Source organism: Carettochelys insculpta, chromosome 3 (genome assembly GCF_033958435.1).
Source record: "Carettochelys insculpta isolate YL-2023 chromosome 3, ASM3395843v1, whole genome shotgun sequence".
Classification (NCBI taxonomy): Eukaryota; Metazoa; Chordata; order Testudines; family Carettochelyidae; genus Carettochelys; species Carettochelys insculpta.
The window spans coordinates 7,950,034-7,970,981 of record NC_134139.1 but is presented as its reverse complement, the minus strand read 5'-3'; the positions used below and the strand labels follow the sequence as shown (position 1 = coordinate 7,970,981).

At 46.3% G+C, this 20,948-nt stretch overlaps 1 protein-coding gene across 1 annotated transcript in view; it reads right to left on the bottom strand.

Moving 5' to 3' along the window:
• SNX5 (sorting nexin 5) overlaps positions 1–20,703 on the bottom strand; it is a 37,587-nt gene extending 16,884 nt beyond the window's left edge. The window contains exons 1-2 of the mRNA XM_074989313.1: positions 20,583–20,703; positions 3,151–3,255 (exon numbers count right to left, since the gene is read on the bottom strand). Of these exons, the coding sequence (XP_074845414.1) occupies positions 3,151–3,255; positions 20,583–20,606 (129 nt within the window). The 5' untranslated portion in view covers positions 20,607–20,703. The remainder of the gene's footprint in view (positions 1–3,150; positions 3,256–20,582) is intronic.
• Between the last annotated feature and the right edge of the window lie 245 nt (positions 20,704–20,948).

Sequence of the window (20,948 nt, the reverse complement as noted above, 5' to 3'; positions counted from 1 at the left end):
TCTCTCCACTACTGCTTAGCAAAGCTATGGGTGGCAGTACTGGTCTGAAAACTGGACAAACCTGCATTTCACATTTGGACAGTTCTCTTCCTAAGGTGGGAAAGTATAAATAGGCAGAACAAAATAGAATTTGAAGAGCAATTAGTAAAAGAATTAAAAAAAAATTTAAGTACAGCAGAAGCAGAAAGCCTGCCACACAAGCTATGGGGCACTGGATGATGGAGGTATGATAGCTGAACTCAAGAAATGCAAGACCTATGTGAAGAAGGTAAAATTAATTCTTTGAATCCTTTTTTCTCTGAAAAGGATAAAAGGGAGATTGTTCCAATACCATCTTTTGTGATGATCTCAGTCTTAGCTGGTTCCTCATGTAAAATGAGTGGCCCAGGTGTAGCAAAGCAATACATTAAACAAGTTACCAGGACCAAACTGGAGTCACCCGACAGTTTGGAAGAAACTCAAATATGAAATTATAGAACTAGTAAATATGCTACATAAACTGTTAGCTATTTTCCAGTCATCTGGTACAGAAACTTATTTCATAGGTTTTTTTTTTTTGTTTTTTTTTTTTTTTTAAATAAAAAAGCTCCAGGGGAGATCCCAGCAGAGGCCAAGAAGCCTAATTTTAGTAGAGGTTGAACCTCTCTAATCCAGAGCTCTTGTCCAGCAAACTCCATAACCTGCCATGTTTTTAGTTGGCTGGATAACCACTTATATGCATGGGCAAGTTTCCTGTAGTCCTATAAAGTTTATTTACTGCCACCAGTCCTAGTGCTTAGTGTTTTGTGTTATTTAGCTGTAATTTACCCTAAATATCTTCAGAGCCCAGTGATCAGTGGAAGTATTGGTAACATGCTAGAAAACACTGACATCCTGTCATCCAACAAATTCTCTTGCCCAGCACTTGTCAGATCCCCACAGTGCCGGACAAGAGAGGTTCAACCTGTACTACGTAAACTGGCTGAAGTTATGGTAACAGAGAGAGATCCATGTTAGTCTATATTCTATCAAAACAAGCAGTCATGTAGCACTTTAAACAAAATAATTTACTAAGTAATGAGCTTTCGTGGGACAGACCCACTTCTTCCAATCTACAGCCCTACCAGAACAGACTCAATATAAAAAACACAGAAGTCCAAAAATTGTCAACAATTTTTCTGATTTGTCAACCTTGATATCAGATAGAAGAGCAAGAGCAAGGGGTGAGGAAGTAAGTGTTAGATCAAAGTATGTAAAAAAGAGTCCTTGTAATGGGTCAGGTAATTGCTGTTCCCGTTCAGACCACAGGTTACTGCATCGAATTTCAACATGAACTTTTAGTTCTGAACATTCTCTCTGCAGATTGTTAAAGTCTTTCTACGGAACACAAACTCAAGTCTTTAATGGAGTGGGCGATTTTGTTAAAGAGCTGGCTAACAGGTTTCTGTATTTGGAGATTTTTGATGCCTGATCTATGTCCATTCATTCTTTGGGAAAAGAGTGTTTGCAGTCTGTCCTATATACAAAGTACATGGGCATTATTGGCACATGATGGCATATGACATTAATTGAAGAACAGGAGAATGTGCCAATGATTCTGTAATAAACGTGGTTAGGTCCAGTAACGGCATCTCCAGAATAGATACGTTGACAAAGTTGGCAATGGGGCTTGTTGCAAGGAAAAGTTCCAGGATTAGTATTATCGTGGTATAGCCTATGGCTGCTAGTGACTGTGTCTACACTAGCCCAAAACTTCAAAATTGCCATGCAAATGCTGGTGGCTGTGGCACTTCGAAATTGCTGTGGCTCATCCAGACAGGGCTCCTTTTCAAAAGGACCCTGGCAACTTCGAAATCCCCTTATTCCTATCTGCTGTTAGGAGCCCTGTCTGGACGAGCCACAGCAATTTCGAAGTGCCACAGCCACCGGCGTTTGCATGGCCATTTTGAACTTTTGGGCTAGTGTAGATGTAGCCAGTGAGAATCAAATACCATCAGATGGTCGGAATAAGCGGCCAGATTTCGGTATGGAGAGGGGTAAACAGCAGGCTCCTCCACAGATCTGTACGGGGGCCAGTGCTGTTCAATGTTCATTAGTGAACTGTGGGCGAAAAAAAAGGTATAAACAATAGAATGGCAAAGTTTGCAAACACACAAAACTACTCAATTATCTTAAGTCCAAAGCAGATCGCAGACAGGGATCTTGCAAAACTATGACTTTTCATCTGCCATTGTATTTAGCCACTGTTGATAAACGCAAATCGTACACTGAAAGAGTCCCAGCTGCATATGTACAAAAGGGTCTAAATTAGCAGTTATTCTAAAAAGATCCCGTAGTCTTCATGGATAACTCTCCAGACATCTGCTCAGTGTGCAGTGACAGTCAAAAGAGCCAACAGGTTAAGAACTATTACAAAGGAATTTATAATGACCATAAAAATATAATGCCACTATATAAATAACTATATATTTACGCAGTTCTGGTCACCTGATCTCAGAAGCTATTTTACACTTGAAAAAGGGCCAGAGAAAGTCAACAAAAATGATCTAAGGGTATAAAAAAGCTTCTGTGTGAAGAGATTAAGACAACTGGGATTTTTCAGCTTGGAAAAAAAAGAGATGACTACTCAGGAGATATGATGGAGGGCCATCAATGCAGTAATTGTGTGGAGAAAGTAAATAAGGAAGTGTTATTACCCCTTCATGTAACATAAGAGCCGTCACACAAAGCACAATTTATGAAACTCGTTGCCAGCGTATGTGGTAAAGACCAAGAGTACAATTGGACTAAAAAAGCCACAAACTAGACAAGCTCAAGGAGAAGATGCCCAACAAAACAAAGGCTACTAACCAAGGTGACCCAGAATGCAGTTCCATGTGCTCAGTGTCCATAAATTTAACTGCCAACAACTGGGAGTGGTTATCTATGCCCTGTTCTCAACAGTTGTCTTGTCCTGTTCATTTCCTTTGAAGCACCTGGTATAGGTCACTGTTGAAAGGCAGGATACTGGTCTGATCTAGTACGGTCACTCTCTCTTTTATGTTTGGAAGTCTAGGACCTAGTGGTGTAGGCCCATTTGAAAACTGAATAAATTTCCTATTTACCCTCCTTCTAGTGAATTTTAAGCCTGTATGTGCAAATGACCACCTTCCCCTTCTACCATGAACTTACCTTAGTATGTACAGTGAACTTTACTTTGTCCTTTTCACTCAGAGCATCTGGGATGTCAATTTGTAGGGAAGGATCCATATTCAAATCCACAGACACAGCTCTCAGCTGAAAGAAATTGAAGGCAAGATTGAGCATAGCTTATTAGGAAGTTACTATAAAGGTGGGTAAGGACACTGCAGAACCAGAAATTCTTAATACCTTGAAAAAGATTCAAATCTGGAGACAGATGTGTCATTGCTGTATCAGACTGTACAGTTTACCTGAATATGTACAAGAACCACAAGTCTTCACTCATTCCACACACAAAAAGAAACTTTTGAACTTGAAGGTTAAACAGAATCTGTAGTTTTTCAAAAAAGACCATAAAAGGCAACCAAAGTTTCCAGAGGTAAAAAAGTTTGCGCCTTTTATACATTAAATAAGCTCACTTTTCAGGGTTTCCCTGCTTGTTTATCAGGGACAAAGTCAGTTCTTCCCTGATTTTGTTAAAGGTCTTGGGACAGAGGCACACACAAGTATTGCAAGGGCTTATAAACACCTGTACTTTGAACTTATGGTTAGGAGTGCTGGAAGTTTAGATCATTTCTTGCAATGTTCAACCACTCCAAAGTTTTTAAATGCATTTACAAAAAATAATTAGCTGAAGTAATCAGAAGCACCTTATACCACTGCACAACCTAAAAAGCGGAAAAAGTCAGCCTGTAGAGCCAAAGATCAGAAAATTAGCAAAGTCAAGCTAAGAACTGAACCTCTGGAATCTTTTCGGGTTATAAAAGCGCAAACTAGGCACAAACCCAGTGATACTTTTGGAGTTCATTTTTAGAGCAAATAAGGTAGTTAATATTAAGTTTGGCTTTGGAAGATCCAAAGTGAAGGTTCCATTTAAAATGCAGATGTTTGTGGGTAGAGAAGTCAGACAACTTTAACTCTGTTCCACACCAGCACATCTCCATCTTACAACCTCCTTGACAACCCATGTTCCTTTTGATCAAAAATTTTCTTCAACATTTCACTTATCAAGTCTTGAGCTCATCTGTGAGTCCCTTACATAACACTTGTGCCATTTACCATAAGCTACAATAAGTCTGGAGCACAGATGTCAGTTTCTTGACACTTCATACCACAGATGTGCCCCCGTCAGCTCCGCACCCTCACACATCTGATCCATTGAGCTATTCCACACACACCCGAACTCAATATAGTTGTTTAAAAACATATTTAAGTCTAGTAACTAACCTAATCTGCACATCCCAACATCCTGCCTCAACTCCCCTGCCCTTTCCTGGGGTTTAAGGTATCCAGTCATACCCCGAGACACGCCCATTCGGGTTACGAGAATTCAAGTTCACAAGCAGCTTGACTAAGGACCAGTACTTCGCCTCACAAGGCATTTACTCAAGTTTACAAGTGCCTCAGCAGGACGCAGACACCCTGTAGCTGAAGGAAGTCAGCCCATCCTGGCCCCTGCCCCTGCCGCTCGCTCCTCGGGCGGCTAGGGGGCCGCCTCCACCTGCCCTGCACAGCTGTGCCTCGGGCACAGCTCTTCCCAGAGCCCCCAGCCCAGCCTTTACCTGGGGCTGGTCTGGTGTTCACCTCAGCGCTGCAGCAGCCAGCGGCCACTCCCAGGTGCTCCTGGGAGACTTGGCGGCTGAGCACACAGTCCATTCTGGCCCCACCCCTGCCGCTCGCTCCCCAGGCAGCTAGGAGGCCACCGCGACCAGCTCTGCACAGCTGTGCCCTCTGCCAGGTAAGTGGGTGTAAATTTTGGGGCTCAGGAACACACGCAGTTTCCCATTGAAATTAATGGTAATTCCATTTTCAACTTACAAGAATTTGCCCTAAGAGGAGTTTTTCAGGAACGAGTTACCCTCGTAAGGTGGGGGAAGACTGTAAAATTTCCAGGGATGTGCCTGCAGCAGGATCAGAACAACTAGTTCACTACCCCTTCCCACCACTCAACTCCTAATTAGCACTTACCTGCATGAATGCAAAGCATGACTCCAGTTAATGTGCGACTCAGCAGACACAAGCATTCAAATCAGAGTTCACACTCTCCTCTCAAATAGAGACTGACCTTCCTAGGTCCAGCTGTGCGGACCTGCAGAGAGCCAATCATACAAATCTTTCCTGCAAGGTATTTGACACCTACAGCACAGGTATGGGAGAAGCACATCATGAACCTCCCACAGCTATTGAGCAGGACTGGATGTTGCCGAAACAAAAAAGCTTTCCCTTAGTTCTGCAGTGATTAGTGTCGCACCACAGAAAGGAGAGTTTGAGGTCTTAAAACAAAGTTCTTACACAATATTCGTGTGATCATTAGGGCCAGAAATAAGGTACACAATGGCCAGCCAAGAGATGCTGGAAGTATTCCAGCACCCGAACACCCAGCACTGAGATCTCATATGCAGCTAGTCCGATTATTTATGGCAAGTACATACTCAAAGTTTTACCTTACAGAGGTGTGTTTATACAGCTGATGAAATGTGCTTTGGGTGCTGAAGGTAACTGACAAAGGAAGAGGTTGTCTGGGCTTCTCTTTGCTTCAATCACAACTTAGGAAAAACTTTTCAAACCTTCACACATTTTAAATGCCTCGCCTCACTGCTACACATTCAGACCTTCCTGGTCTGCCCTAAAATACACCAGCAAACCAGAGGTTTGGCAGGTTTATAACAACCACCACCACCCAGGTACCATTAGAAGTAGAGGTACAGGTAAGGATGGGATTTTCATCAAGCTAATTGATTTGACCACTTGGAGGAACGAGCTATTAGATTTATGCTCCTCCCAAACCTTTTAATTAATGGATAAATGGTGCTCCAAGACATTTTGAATCAGAGCATAAGCAGAAAGATACATTTTATCTTCCAGCTGTTTCACCATTTGAGGCTTTTTTTGTAGTTAATACCTCCTACAGCAGCAAAGGGCAGATCAAGCTAGTTTTTTCCCTCCTTTCCCAGGACACATTTCCATGTAACTTTTTAGCACCATGCACCCTTTGAGTTATAGCATGTGCCAATTTGCTAAGCAGCTGGTAGAGAGTGGGTTGTATATGCTAGATTCCTACGGTCAATCGCAGACAGACATTCTTTGAATAACAAAGTCCAAGCTTTCCCACTCAAATACACTGAAGTTTAACAGTTCCTCACCGTCCACCCCCAGGAGGGGCAGAAAAACAGGCAGGTTAGTTTGCAGGGACTGTAACAATTCAATATTTTCCCCACATGTTAGGGTTTCTCAGTCAAGAGGTGTGTGCTGCTCTCTCAACTAAGACACACTCAGAAGCAAAATTTCCTGCTGCTTAGCCTAATGTTTTGTTAACTTAGGCTCAGCAAGCAGATCACATGAGTATTCTCTATGCCAGGACAAACAGGAATAGTGCATATTGCGGTAGCTTTCTGCTAGGTTCACAGGTTACAGATGTCCAGACACAGTCAGCCAAAAGCTCCTGCAGGCAAGTCAGACAGATGCCTTATTAGCCAGCTGTAATCATATGTAGTTGAGTAACATCTCTGGGCCTCCGCCTAACCAAATGCTGGTCTCCACTAGTGTAGCCAGATGTCTGATCACACAGACCCAAACACCCCTCCCTGCCTGCTCCACCCCACTCACTCCACCACCTGCCATTTGCTCTGCCCTTCCTTCATTTTCATGGGGCTGGGGCTTAGAGCGCAGTAGAACTGGTGATTTAACCCAGCTGCTGAGGCACAAGGCTAGCCTTTCACAAACAAAGGATACTGACTGGCAGAAGAACACTCCAACACAGTAGCAGATGCACTTCACTTTTACCCACAATGCACTAGTGAGACACTGATGGTGAAAATTCCATTAGTGAACATCAAACCTGGCCACTGAATACCCATGTTAATCTCTTCCATCAACCCCAAGGCTGTCAAACATGCGTATGCCAATAAGCTCCATGAAGTTTGGCAGGCCCACGTAAAGAAGCCTGCGTTTGTTATCTACAACCATCATAATTAACCATCACGTGGTCTGCTCTTCCTAGGGAGGCACACGCTCCCTTTTCAGCCAGAAAGACTGATTAAAAAAGGGGAGCTGACAGCATCCGGTCAGATCTACCGATACCCAGAATTCAGACACTGCAAGTGGGGGAGATCCTGGGTCATTATCTGCTACCTCCTACCTCGTCAAGCAGCTACAGCTCCGAGCCCCCACAGGCTGGAGGGAGCAGGGGGAGGAGGGTCTAGCATTCCTGCTGAAACGTCCCTTGAACTACAGCCAAGTTGGTTGCTTGTGTAGAAATGGAAGGAAGGGGTACTGAAGTCGCCTTACCCTACCAGGAACGGAAGGATAAAGATGAACAGAAAAACCGAGTATAATCAGCCATTACACAGGAGAACACCCAAGGGCTCCCTCCCCCGTAAAGCCAATTTGCATGGATGGTGGACAGTTACTTCTGTAGCAGTGACAAGACACTTTAAAGCCAGGCACTGAATCGGTTTCACTGAAGGCATCTGCTGCCTGCTGTTCACGAGGGAGCTGCAGGATGGGCGTTTCGAGGGCTCCATTCTTATTTTTCTATCTCGTTCGTGTGCCTGGCTCCAAGCCACTTACCAGTACTGTCTGCATAAGATGTATTAAACTGAGAACAATTTGTCCTCCTCTAGCAGGGCACACTACTGCTAATTGCTCTTAACACATGGGTGTGCAAAGTGGGGGCAGGCCCCCTCAGGGGCATGACATGTCACAAGGGGGGGCAGCAGCACACTTGGCTGCTGGGCCTCTGGCTCATCCACCTCATCACAAATGTTGAAATACCATCAACTGTTTGTGTCCGTGTATTCACATGGACATACCGATTAATAAAGTCTTACGTTCTACAGACTTATTTTCTTACCCCACTCTATTTTTCCATAGGAACATAACTGAAGTGTGTCCGTCAGTGTGGATTGCACTCAACAGGTGGGAGGGGAGGGGCTGCTACCTGCAGGGACAAAAAGTGGGGCCCGATGAAAAAAGTTTGCTCACCCCTGGTCTAGATGCTGTCTGGATAAAGTCTGCCTTGAATCACTCAGAGCAGCAGGAGCTGGAAGTGTTGTATTGTCACCAGAAGCAAGTCAACCTACTCTTCCACAGCACACAAGTGGTCTTTTCAAGTCTTTCAAAACTGACTGCCTCTAGAAGCTATGCTGGACACCAGGATATGGGGACCTGGAGGAAACTGTAACTGCAATAGTTTGCAAGGGACCACTGTTGATCGGAATTATTGATTCAGAACACAAATCCACACAGCAAGAGATAAACTGTTCATGTTAAAGCTGGTTCAAACAGGAGCAGCTGAAGCCTCTAACAATGACTAAATGTGATCCACATCTGCCCTAATAGTTCCTTTTAGGCCTAGGAAACGTAACTGAGTCTGAACACAGCAGGGCTGTTACTCTTAACAGAAATATTCAGGGAGGAGAGAAGGACAAGCTGTTCTGAATTTGCCAAGGACAATAAACCAGGGCAGGGTTAACCCTTTGTCAGTTACTAGTAAAGATGTTACAGGAGTAGTCCTGCATACTATGGGAGTTTCAGAGCCCACCACCATTTTGACATCTTATCTTTGCTGTCTAAACAGCATTGACAGCAAAATACAAACTGCTGAGTCTGAAGAGAGCAATAAGCCAAAGGGAGCAACTTCCTTTCAGCTCTTTTTCAAGGAAAACGTTGCACAACCCAGCCACTCCTCTGCCCATGAGTTTCCATTTTAGACTATGTTGTAGAAAAAAGCTGCAATGCAGGGGGATGGGGGACAACTGGCCTTCATATTAGTTGGGAGTTGCAAGAACATTTGCGACGTATAACTCAACTGTTCCACTACAGCAAAAGAGAGAAGCAACATGAAGGGCTAGAGGAGAGGCTGGGGGAAAGGGTAATAAATTCAAGGGATCTGTCACTGTAGTATCTTCACAAAAGCCTGATTCAAAATCTTGCTAATAGCCCATCTACTGCATATGAGAGTATGTCTGCCTGTTCGTTCAAGAACTCCTCCTAAACAGTAAGAGTTAGGACGGCAGAATTCGGTGCATTGCTTCCCATCACATCATAACATAAGCAAGATAAGGGTTTGGTTGTGCCAGGACAATGGACGTGCCTGGACTGGGATTGCTTCTCAAAGGCATATAGAAAAGAAAGATCACCAGGCAAGCGAAATGCATGGCTGGGGGGTGTGATGCTCCATCCAGCGCTACACCAGCCCTGAGCCTGGGAACGCTGTCTGCCCCTGCCCCCCTGGGCACTTTTTCCCTTGTTCACTTTCTCCACACCATCCAAATTTCATAGACCTGTATCACAGCCACCCCCCCCATCCCCTTAAGTCTCCTCTTTCCTAAGATGAAGAGTCCTGATCTCTTTAATCTCTCTTGTAGGGATCAATTCCAAGCCCCTAATCATTTTAGTTGCCCGTTTCTGAACCCTCTCTAATGCCAATATATCTCTGAGATGAGGCAACCACATCTGTACGCCGTATTCAAGATGCAGGCATACCACAGTTTTACAGAAGGACAATGAGGTAGAAAATAGGACTGAGACTATCCCTTTTTTAATGATTCCTAACCTCCTGTTTGCTCTTTTGACTGCTGCTGCACACTGCGTGGATGTTTTCGGAGGACTATCCAGGAGGACTCCAAGATCTTTTCTGATTGTTTTAGCTAACTTAACCCCATCACACTGTATGCATAGTTGGAGTTATTTTCCAAATGCATGTTACTTTACATTTATCGACATTAAATTTCACTCGCCATTTTGTTGCCCAATCTCAGTTTTGTTACTCTGAAAACGTAACTTTTCAAACAAGGTGGCTAGCTTGCTATAACAGCAGCCACTATAGCAGTGGTGTCCAATGGAAACTGAAAGATCACCACACTTGTGGCTATTGTCTTTCTATATTTGCCACAGCCCCTGCCCAAAAAATGCCCTCCCCCACAGCCAGGCTACCTCAACCCCTTCTTCTAAATTAATGCTGGTGAGTCACCAGTGCTGCCATGGGGTGCGGGGGGGAGATGAGGCTGGAGAATGAGGGGCTGCCACACACTTCTCCCACCAGGGCTGGGGCACAGGCGTGGGAAGGCAGCACTCCTGTGTGGCTCTAGGAGGAGCCACATTTAAAAGTGCCAAGAGCCACATGCAGCTCCAGAGCCATAATCGCCACACCATGGTGAATGTATTGGACACCTTGGCACTACAGCGTTTACTGCTTCAGAACTGGTTGAACACCATGGACTTAAACTATGAAGTACGCTTTAGAGAAAGAAGTCTAGCAGATGTTATCTGCGTGCAGCTCATTCCACTAAGCAGGGACACACGCCAAGTGCATGCAGTCTTGAGCAATTGACCCAGACGTCTTGATCTCTGAACCAGACTGCTAAGAGTGCTACTGGCTGCTTAAAGTAAGTCTAGGGCAGAAATTTGTGGGTCCCTCCTTCCCTCCCAACCCCCAGCAGACTGGAGTGTGAAGACTCCCACGCACTTTTCCAAATCAGCATGAGGTCACATACTCCTACTCCATACCATAATCAAATCCTGCAGAGTTCCCTCATGTAAAGCAACCAGTTGTGTAATTTGCAAGTCATATCCCTTTACGCAGTTTATGGCTGAAGAAAAGCTACCATACCTGTTGCCAGAACAGGTTTTTCTTTCCCAAGTAAAAAGGATTTAAACAAATGTGATATGAGCTGGAGTCCAATTAACCTTTGCCCTTGAAGTCCCAGCTAATAATGCAGAATAGAGAGTCTTCAACTTGAAGTTAGTGTTAATGGAGGAGTCAGTGACTAAGGCTTGGTCTACACTAGGAAGGCAACTCAATTGCAGATATTTAATTTTAGCTACAACAATTGCATAGCTAGAACTGACTTATCTGCAATCTACTTACATAACCATCTACACAGAGGGTGGTCAACAGGCAAGTTCCAGCAACCCAGGAAGTACAGCTATCATGCAAGTCCCCAGATGATGCTCTACACACTTTAACACTGCGTATATTTAATATTAAGGATACCAAACAAGATGATGTTAAAATTATTGCAACAAAGATAATCTCATCTTTCAAAATAATGGCTTGGCATGTTGATATTTCACAAACACATCAGGAAGTTTACTTTTCAGACCTTAAATGCAGTAGATGGACACCAGCAGTGAATACACTGTCCATACATTTCTCAACAACAGTGAGCAAGTGCAAGAAAGCCTGATTAGGAAATCAGTTATTAGCTGGGATACTGGATGAAGAGACAATTGCTATTAAAGGCTTTGCTTTTATCCAGTTACCTTTAAAGACACCCTCTCTCCATGCAAAGCAAGAGCACCTAATTTCAATGAAACAAACCAACTGCTAGCTGGTTCCTGCCTACAGATTTAAAGAAGGATGGAAGAAGTGTTCCGAGCAAGCTCGCAGTTAGTTGTATTGACACAATATACAGTTGTGTTCTTTGTATATGAAAAATAGTGCCATTTAATTTCTGTTCCCCATGTTTTTATTTTTTATTCATTCGTTTGCATCTAATGAGGAAAACTGCTTGAACAACTCTAGTCTGACGTCCTCAGGACCTGAACAGCGCCAAACGAGAAAGTTTGCCAGACTACAGGAGGTCACTTGTCTTGCAGCATTACCAACTCTTCCACTGCTTACTGGGCTTTTTAGACATTAGGGGTAAGTTACAGCTAAATAATAGCACAAGAACACAAAGCCAGGACTGCTGGCTGTAAAACTTAATGGGACTGTGGGAAACTTGGCCACACCCATGATAAGTGATTGTACACCTAACTAAATTAATTATGGACATTGCCAGACCAGAGAGGTTCAGCCTGTAGAAGGACATGACCACCTGTAATCGTCACCATTAAGGGCAGCTATGATAAAAATTAAAAAGAAGGATTATGCAGCAAGTATTACGAACCCAATTTCTGATTTTTTTGTTTTACTATTTACTACATTAGCACTACAGTACAAAGACAGATGATTAAGTAATATTGTAAGCTGTTGTACAACCAGAATACAATCAGGACATGCAAAAGTTAATTCCAAAGCAGCATCAGCTAGCTATGTCAGTGCTGAAGTTGTCATATGTTTTATAAGCAGTTTGCCAGAAAAACAGGACCATACATTACATATAGGTAATGCATGTTAATGTTGCTAACAATACCTTAATATCTGCATTTCCCCATCGCAGATTTTTACTGGGGAAGTTCAGGGTTGTAACTCCACTAGTGCTAGCATCGGTGGAAGCAGTATTATTAAGTGGTCACCAGCATTTCACGTCGGTGGACATGGTGGCAGGCTGCTGGAGGCCAATCTGTACCAGTGCTCGCAGCCAGTGAGATTAAGTACAAACCACAGCCCTTCAATGGGTAGAAGTGATGTAACAGCAAAGAAACAGGAGCCAGCCTCATTTCATAGCTGATCAGGTGAAGGTTTGAGACTCTCCACCATGCCATCAGCATAGCTATTTCGGAAGACTCGCAGCATTTTAATGCCTGCCTTACGGTGCATGGAAGATACACATGCAGGACAGAACCATTAGGCAAAAAAGAATCCAACTACAATAAACATTCAGGTGGTTCAAAGAGAAACACCACAGATGTAATGTATCTATCTACTCCAGCTGTGCTGGGATTTGTGACAGGTGCAACAACCCCTGAGCCCTTCAGCTGTTTGCAGGGATGCTGCATTGTCATCATTTGTACCATGTGTTTTTCAGGGGTGCTGTTTTGTGAAAACCTCATAATGCAACCAACCTCTTTAGACAGAGCCAACTCAAGCCTCACTAGTCAGACTCAGGTCCTAGGGTTTGGTCCATATTAAGACACTGCCAGTATCAAGCCAGAGAAAGTTGCTGAGTAGGACTTGGCTGCCTGTCAGTCCTCTCAGCAACACACGACCCAGTAGCTGCATCGACCAGCAGTACTTTCTCCCTGAAAAGCCCTAGCAGCAGCAGCAGCCACCAGGAAATGAAGCCACCTCTTTAGTCACCAGGAGCAGCACTATTCTTGGTTTGTTAGTTCTAGCAGGAGTCATCACTGTAGTATCAGAGCATCCGCTCATTCTCCCACTGACGGTCTCAACTCATGTCCTCTACCAATCAATATCAACCCAAGGCACTGGGACCACTTTTCTTGTCCTAGAAACCCTAACTTCTCATCTAAGAGCACCTACACTACTGAGTATCAGAGGGGTAGCCGTGTTAGTCTGGATCTGTAGCAGCAACCAAGGGTCCTGTGGCACCTTATAGACTAACAGAGAAGTTTAGAGCATGAGCTTTCGTGAGTTAACACTTCTTCAGATGCTGCTACACTACTGAGGTGCACTCAAAATCTACTTGCCCAAGGATTAAGGCTACCAATAGCTGAGCATCATACCTTCACCACCACACTGCTCCTGAAGTACTACCCTGTTATTTAAGCCTTACAGTGACTGTTTAGTTGTGCAACATGCGTTGCTTTCCAATCAGACAACATTTTTCAGTGCCAATTATTAGGACAGGTGGGATAGCAGGATATAGTCAATTTCATAGGACAGTACTTGCTACATATACTCTTGTTCTAATAGTTGAGCTGCTATAGAGCTGTTTGAGCTCCGTTAAGACAGTACTGATCAAGAAGTGCTGGTAAAGTTTATCAAGTGAGTGAGCTGGCTGAATAGTGACAATACTGTTAAGTCTTTTCCTTTCCTGGCTCCACACCACTTTTCCTTCCTCTAACAGCTCATATTGTCCTTTCCATTCCATTTCCTGTTCTCTTTACTCTTCTCCCCCCCACCCCACGCCTCATACCCTGTATTCTGCTTCACCCACTCACAGCACACTTTTCAAACTGTGCACCCACACCACACAGATCCATCCTCATGTGGCTCTTGGAAATCGTTAACCACTTGATACCCAAGGGGACTAAACCTATTCACCTCAAAAACCAATGTAGAGTTGGGAAAGGAGCCCACAGTTTGGGGGACAGTTGACTTTTCCCAGACACGGGAAAGTCTTAGAATTCCTACCAACATATTGCACCTAGATGACAGGTCGGAACTTTCAGCCCACAATCTAGAGGGGGCCCACAGCTTGCCTGGTCTGGCCCCCAAGGCTCAGGACTTCCCTCCCCAGCATCTGGCCTGCTGTGTGGTGGGAGCTGTGGAGCCTCAAGCCCCCGGAGCTAGAGTCTGGCAAGCTGGAGCCAGACCCCGCCCACAGGCTCTGCCACTGCTACTGCTTCCCCTCCCCCACCGAGGGAAAAGCATCACTGAAAAGTGCTGCCTGGAGAGGCTCTTCCCACCCACTGCTCTGATTAGCTGGAATTGCAGCCAATCAGAGAAGCAGAGCAGACAAGGAGCCCTGTGTGCCCCCAGAGAGGTGCACCAAGCTGCTGCCTGGCAGTCTGATACTGCCCAAATTCCCCTCACCCCCGGCCCATTTCCTGGCAGCTCCCTCCCACCCTGAACCCCTCATTTTTAGACAACCCCCCACCCCCCAGAGCCTGGTGGCCCACGAGTCCTGGCCACGCTAAGCTCTGGGGCTGGTGTGCAAGAGGAAGGTCTTTTTTCTTTTTTTCAGTAGGGGACCATGTCAATGAGATTTGTTTTTTGGGGGAGGGGGTGGGAAGAGGTCTCGCTAGTGTGATCTCTACATATCTATGGCTCAGTGCCCCCCAGCCCAAGAAGGGTTGCTCATCCTTGCCCAAGACGACCCTGCCTGGGGACTAGTCTTTCAATTCTTTCAGTCTCTAGTCAGCAGGAACCATATGTTTGAAGCTATCCCAGCCCCTGGATAAAAGAGGCACACTTTTCTCCCATTGCCATACAGATCTTCCTGGCTGCTAGGAAGGTTGATAATGCTGCCCACTACCTACCACTCACCCTCTTCTAGCTGATGCAGGGAGTGTCCAGTTTTACTCCTCACCCAGCATCTGCTTGGGATCTTCTTCCGCAGCGAAGAAGTCCACTACCTATCTAGCCTGTCGCAGCAAACTTTTTCAAGCAGCTGACCAAGACTGAACGAACCATTAGTTTCCACAGCTGGGTAGCAGCAAAAACTGGCAGGACGGACCAGTTTATGGCCTGCGGCAGCTAACTAATGGATGCACAGCACAGGTTTATCTGGGAAGTATTTACAACCATAAGTGCTCAACTCAAAGAAAGCTCAGATTCTGCACAGGTTGATGGGGGCTTTCCAGAAAGCACCTTAAGCCACATTACGCATACACACACAAACCATTGCAGCTGTGCTCCTGTAGCACTCCAATATCACTCTACACCAGTCGGAGGGGTCCACCCTTCACTGCAGTTAATCCAACTTCCTGAGAGTAGGCAGCTAAGCTGCTGGAAGAATTCATCTGTCACTAACATCTGTCTACGCCCAAGTTTAGGCTACCTTAACTGTCACTTGGGGTGTGGATTTGTCATACCATTTTGCAACTTAGCTGTGTTGATCTAAGCTTTTAGTGCAAGTCTGGCCTGAGTGCCTCTGGACCAGTGATCACACCATCCTGTCTTCTTGAAACCAGGAGTGTCAAGGAAGAGGCAGCTTTGACTTCCCCGCCAGGTTTGTGAATTGCTGACAGGCCACCTACTCCAGTTGTGTCCCTCTTGGCCATCCCTAGACATCTTCTGGTTTTAACAACTGTAAGCAGCTTGCCATTTGAGTGTTCTTACCAGCTTACTTAACTCCTCTAAATGGTCATCTCTACTCTTTTCCTTTGCTTTCCCCAAGCTGCTCCAGCACACGACACCTGCCTACCTGCAACCTAATCGACTCACACACACTTAGAATCAGGGTTGGAAGAGACCTCTAGAGGCCATGCTCAAAGCAGGGCCAATCCCAGCTAAGTCAACCCAGGCCAGGCTTTGTCAAACTGACTTAAACATCTAGGGATGGAGAGCCCACCACTTCCCTTGCATTTTAAGAGTATGTGGTCCCAATTCCCACCAAGAAGCTTACCTTATTTAAGAGGTCAGACACTCCCCCTGCTTAATATCTATTGCCCAACACCACTGAAAAACAAGCAGAACCTAAGCTTTTGTTTAATTACTTACGGAACCCTTGCATAACCTTCCAATTGTGACTCATTCATAATAAGCACAGCCTTGCCTCCCTGAGTTGACAAACAGCTTGCAACAGTGATTGAAATGCTGTTCCCCATTAACTGCATAGGGATGTTAATGCCCAAGCAGACACTTCACTGTCAACCTTAACCATTTAAATTTGAGGGTTTGGGGGTGGGGTGGTCCAGAAATGAAACTCAGATGGAAAGAAATAGAGGGAGCAGGAAATTGAGCAAATCAGTGAAACTATGCTCTACCTTGATCTTCATATAATACTCAAAGACTTCAGGGAAACTCCATCCTTCCAGATTGAAAGCAGGAAGGGACTGTCATTAAGCATATATCTGGCCCACAGACCATAAAAAGAAATCTGTCTCCATGACACAGATGAAAAGGGCCTTGTCTATATGGACACAGTGGGCTTTAGTCACTAAGACAAATTCCATTGAGCAAACAGCTGAAGAAAGCACCAATAAGCCAATAACCTCAGTGTGCTGCAAGAGTTTCTGAAATGTTAACCTCTGTTTTCTCTGCAATCCAGGCAGAATGTGTCATTTCAGAACTGAAATACACAAGGGACACCAAGTGAGGCTTTATGGTTGCTGTAAAGTGTATTACCAAAATACAAGCAGGTTCTAATTTTCCTCATTTTTACCCCAGCATTTAAACTGATGAAGCCCCTTAAAGCCACTCTTCAAGAGGAAAACTTGTATGACACCAACAGGAAATACTGTCTCAGAGATTCATAATGGTCTTCCCCAAATTCCCCCCTAGTGGTAGTGGTCTGTGGGCAAGAGTGTTCCATTGCTATACTTCCAGTGCACACTGAACTAACATGGCAGTTTTCATAAGCTATGCTCATTAAAAGCAGACAGACAAGTTTGCATTTTGTAAGGACAGCCAAGAGGCTTATCGACTGCTGGGCAGATTACTACTATAAGTGGATAGTCACATGGTTTAGCATAGTCCAGTATCATGGAAAGGCGGCTGACTAGCGCTGGCTAAACAAAATGTCAACTAAGTTATGGAGGGGCATGCCAAATAAATACAACTCAGTAAGTTTTGGTTTTAAAATTAATTTGAACCAGCACAACAGTTAGAAGCCCATATGTCCCAGCAGACAACACTAGGTTAGGGTCAGCCACAACCTGGAGTCTTGCTGGTGAGCTAAGAACTGGTCTTTCCCCCAAGAGCTTTTACACACCAAATCCATTAGGGCTCACTGCTCCAGGGTAGCAAGGTACAACCATTGCAGAAAAACTGACAACTTGAACTCTGATTAAAGATATGAAGCCTGAGTTTTGTCCAGAAGTCCCAGCTTTCTCACAGGTAAGAGCATGACCCATGGAGACCGGATCATGGAGGAAGGTCAGCTGAGCTCTCTGAAACTGACTCCAGAAAAGAGTGAGGCAATGCTAACAGGAATAGGAAAGCCTTGTTTGGGTACCAGCAGCTAAAATACTGCTCTGGTAGTTGAGTTAGTGCCCCTTCCTAAGGTCCTAGCGGACATGACCTTAGATAAGGGGACAGCAGCAGCTTCCTCAGAAGGGACTTCAACTTGCAGCTCAGACATCATTCGTTACTCTTGAACAATAAGCTGTAGTTCCTGTACTCTTCTACTGTACCTCAGGGCAGGTCTGCACGACTGCGGAAAGTCAAATTAAAGCACATAATTCCAGCTACACTAATTACACAGCTGCAGTTGACATTTTAATTTGGACTTCCATGCCATCTCCATAAGAGAGGTCGATGGGAGCATTTGCTTCTGTTGAATTCCCTTACACCTCACAAGGGGCAGGGGTACCGGCAGCAATGCAGGCACCATGGAAGTTCGATTCAGCATTTCCCTACCAGGCACACCAAAGCAAACTCTGGAAAAATAGACCACGACAGCATAGATCTTCCCCAAAGTGTAGCTGTGGCCTCAGAAGCAGAATGCTAGACATGACCTATGTGTGCTCTGTATTTATTCATTCAGTACAGTCATGAAACATTCTGCAGAGTTTATTGGGCCATTTTGCTCCCTTCAGAGACCATTGCTCTGTCTGCTTTGTTTCTCTTCCTTCCCCATTCTCCTTTCTCTGCATCTTCCCTCTATTTTTATTCCCTGCTGCAACGTTTTCCCCAAGCCTCAGAATTTATTAAAAAGTACAGCAGACCCCCAAAACATGTGCACTCAAACCACACGAACCTCAAGTTAACATGACTGAGTGGTAGGGAACTGGCACCTGGCTCGAGGTTGCCCACCACTCAGGGGAGCCGGGAAACAGACCAGCGCAGCAGTCAGGCTCCCAGCTCTGCACTGCTCACAGGAGACTGGAAACTGTCCAGCGCTGCTGTGCTGGTCAGTTTCCTGGCTCCCCGAGTAACGTGAAATTTGACTTACACCGGGTGGCACAGGAACCCAACGTCCATGTAAGTCAGGGGTCTGCTGTAGCGCTGACGTGTCACTGAACTTTAGAGTTCAAACCTAAAGAGTTTAGCAGGAACTGGAGAAATTCACCCTCCCCATCATTACTTCAGCTGCCTGCAGGCTCAGGAAGACAACAGCACATCGGTTATGCTCCGATTGCTCTTAGAAAGGTCTTTGTGACCATGAAGGCTAAATAGGCCCAAGTCTGCCACATAAATAGATAGATAAAGAGGTCACATCCTGTCCACGTGTCAGGTACTTGGCTTACATGAAATACTATTTTTGCACTTTTAAGCACTCCCTTGGTACTTCACTGAAACTGTGTGCATTAAGTTAAAGTTGCCCTTTCCTCCCTGATGTACCAAAAATCAAATTCTAATCATTAGCAGTGTTTTGTTTAAGGCATTGGTTTTCAGCTTTCAAAGAAACTGAACTCACTCTGTGGCTCCAGGACAGTTGTTCTGTATTATCTCAGGGTGCTCAAGTGCCTCCAGAGTCAGTAGTTGTACCCAGCATCCCCAGGGTTAGTTACAGCACCAGGCACAAAGGTGCAGAGACTGGAACAGCCAGAACACACCCACTCCAACGGAATTTAAAGCAAGGCCAGTCAGCAGCCCAGGAGAAAGGCAGTCAAGCAGGGAGGAAAGACAGGAGCAGGGTCAAAGAGCACAACACAAGGAGACAAGCAGACACATGCCACTTGGGCAGATCCCTGCTAGCAGCAAGGGGCTCTGGGACAGGCAGCAAGCTCCACCAACAGGTGGAAATCAGCCCCCCAGGCCCCCCCCCAACACACACCCCAGAGGCTCAGCCAGCAGCCCCTTGGCAAGAAAAACTCATGTTGACTGTGGGGGAGGGAGGAAGCAGTCACAGCCTCACAGGGTAGAAGAGCTAGTACCCCAACAACTGATATCCCTGATGGACCGCAGGATCAGGGTGGAATACAGGCTGACCCATCAGGGCTCTTCTCCCTTCTGAGGCAGCAGGTAGTGCTAATGCCTGGTATCAAGGGCAGGACTCAAGGGTGAGGAGGTGGAGCACCAGCATGTACAGGAGGTCTCTGGTCATGGTTGAGAAACAGACTAGCTGCAGACCACACAACTGGCTGGCATCACAAGAAGCAGGAGGATCACACAACAGAGGCCTGAGAACAAGGGTTTGCAGTTGGCATAGGGTGGGGGAAGGGGGAGCATATGGTCTTGCAGGGTTCACTGCATGAAGGCAGGGGCATAGCAATGCCACCTTCACCTCCTGGAGTATACGCAAGGCAGGGAGGGGTTCAAAGGGTGGAAAGCACCATGCGGTGACCAAGTGCCCAAGGATCCACTCAGCTTCCCCTGACACAGGAGGTCTCCAACCCAAGTGGTTGCTGCCAGGACCGACCCTCAGCACACAGAGAGGATCCAACTGCACCTATAAGCATGGCTTGTGTTGCAGTGGCTCTGTGAGGAGGTCTGCCCTGTCAGTGGCCACAAAGGACCTGGGGGCTGAGACAAGCTTCCAGCTCCAGAGGAGGTCCTGCTAGAACTCTGGCAGCTCGGAGAAGTCTCACAGAAGACCCTCGGGGGGTTGGGGGGGGGGGAAGAGCTGCCAGTCATAGTGGAGCCCTCAGAGGCAGCAGAGAAAAGCAGGGGCCAGCACACTCCATGCAGGAGTAGCTGAACCTTACAAGAGGAGAGAACGTGGGGCGGGGGGAAGAACCGGGTTCAGCAGGGGAGCTTGGGGGCCCCCAGCACGAGAAGGAAGGGAGGCACACGGCAAAGGCGGGAGGGGAACACAGCATGGGATGGGTTCCAGCACCAGCAGGAAGGGGAGGAAACTGCCCCCCAGGGGAAAGACGACCATGAGATGCTCCAAGCGGGGGCGGGGCAGGGAGGTAAACAGGGTGTCCGAGCCCCAGCAGGAAAGGGGCACAGCCGCACGGTGGTGGAGAGCAGGGGGTCCCAGCCCCCAGGCACTACACAGCATCTTGAGACCCCGTCATACCTTCTCCTCTGAAACCGAAGCCATCGCGCCCACCACTCCACAGCAAGCAGCGCCCTCCGCGCCCGCGGCGGCTCATATAGGCTCACAGGCCACCTGACCCACGGGACTGGGGACAGGCCCCGCCCCCTCAGCGCCTCCTCCACTTTCCCAAAAGCCCGCGCGCGGCCCACCATAGAGCCCAGAAAGCCTTTCCCACAAGGGGGAGCGCTCGCTTGGCGTTGGGAGGCCATTTTGAGTGAGGGCGGAAGACCGCTGCTGGGCAGGCACGCCTGGTGACACCGCCCTTAGTTCACAGGGCAGCTGGGGAAGGGGGACGGAACCGCGCGCGCCTCTCACGTGTTCACAACGCCCTTCCTATCACAACTG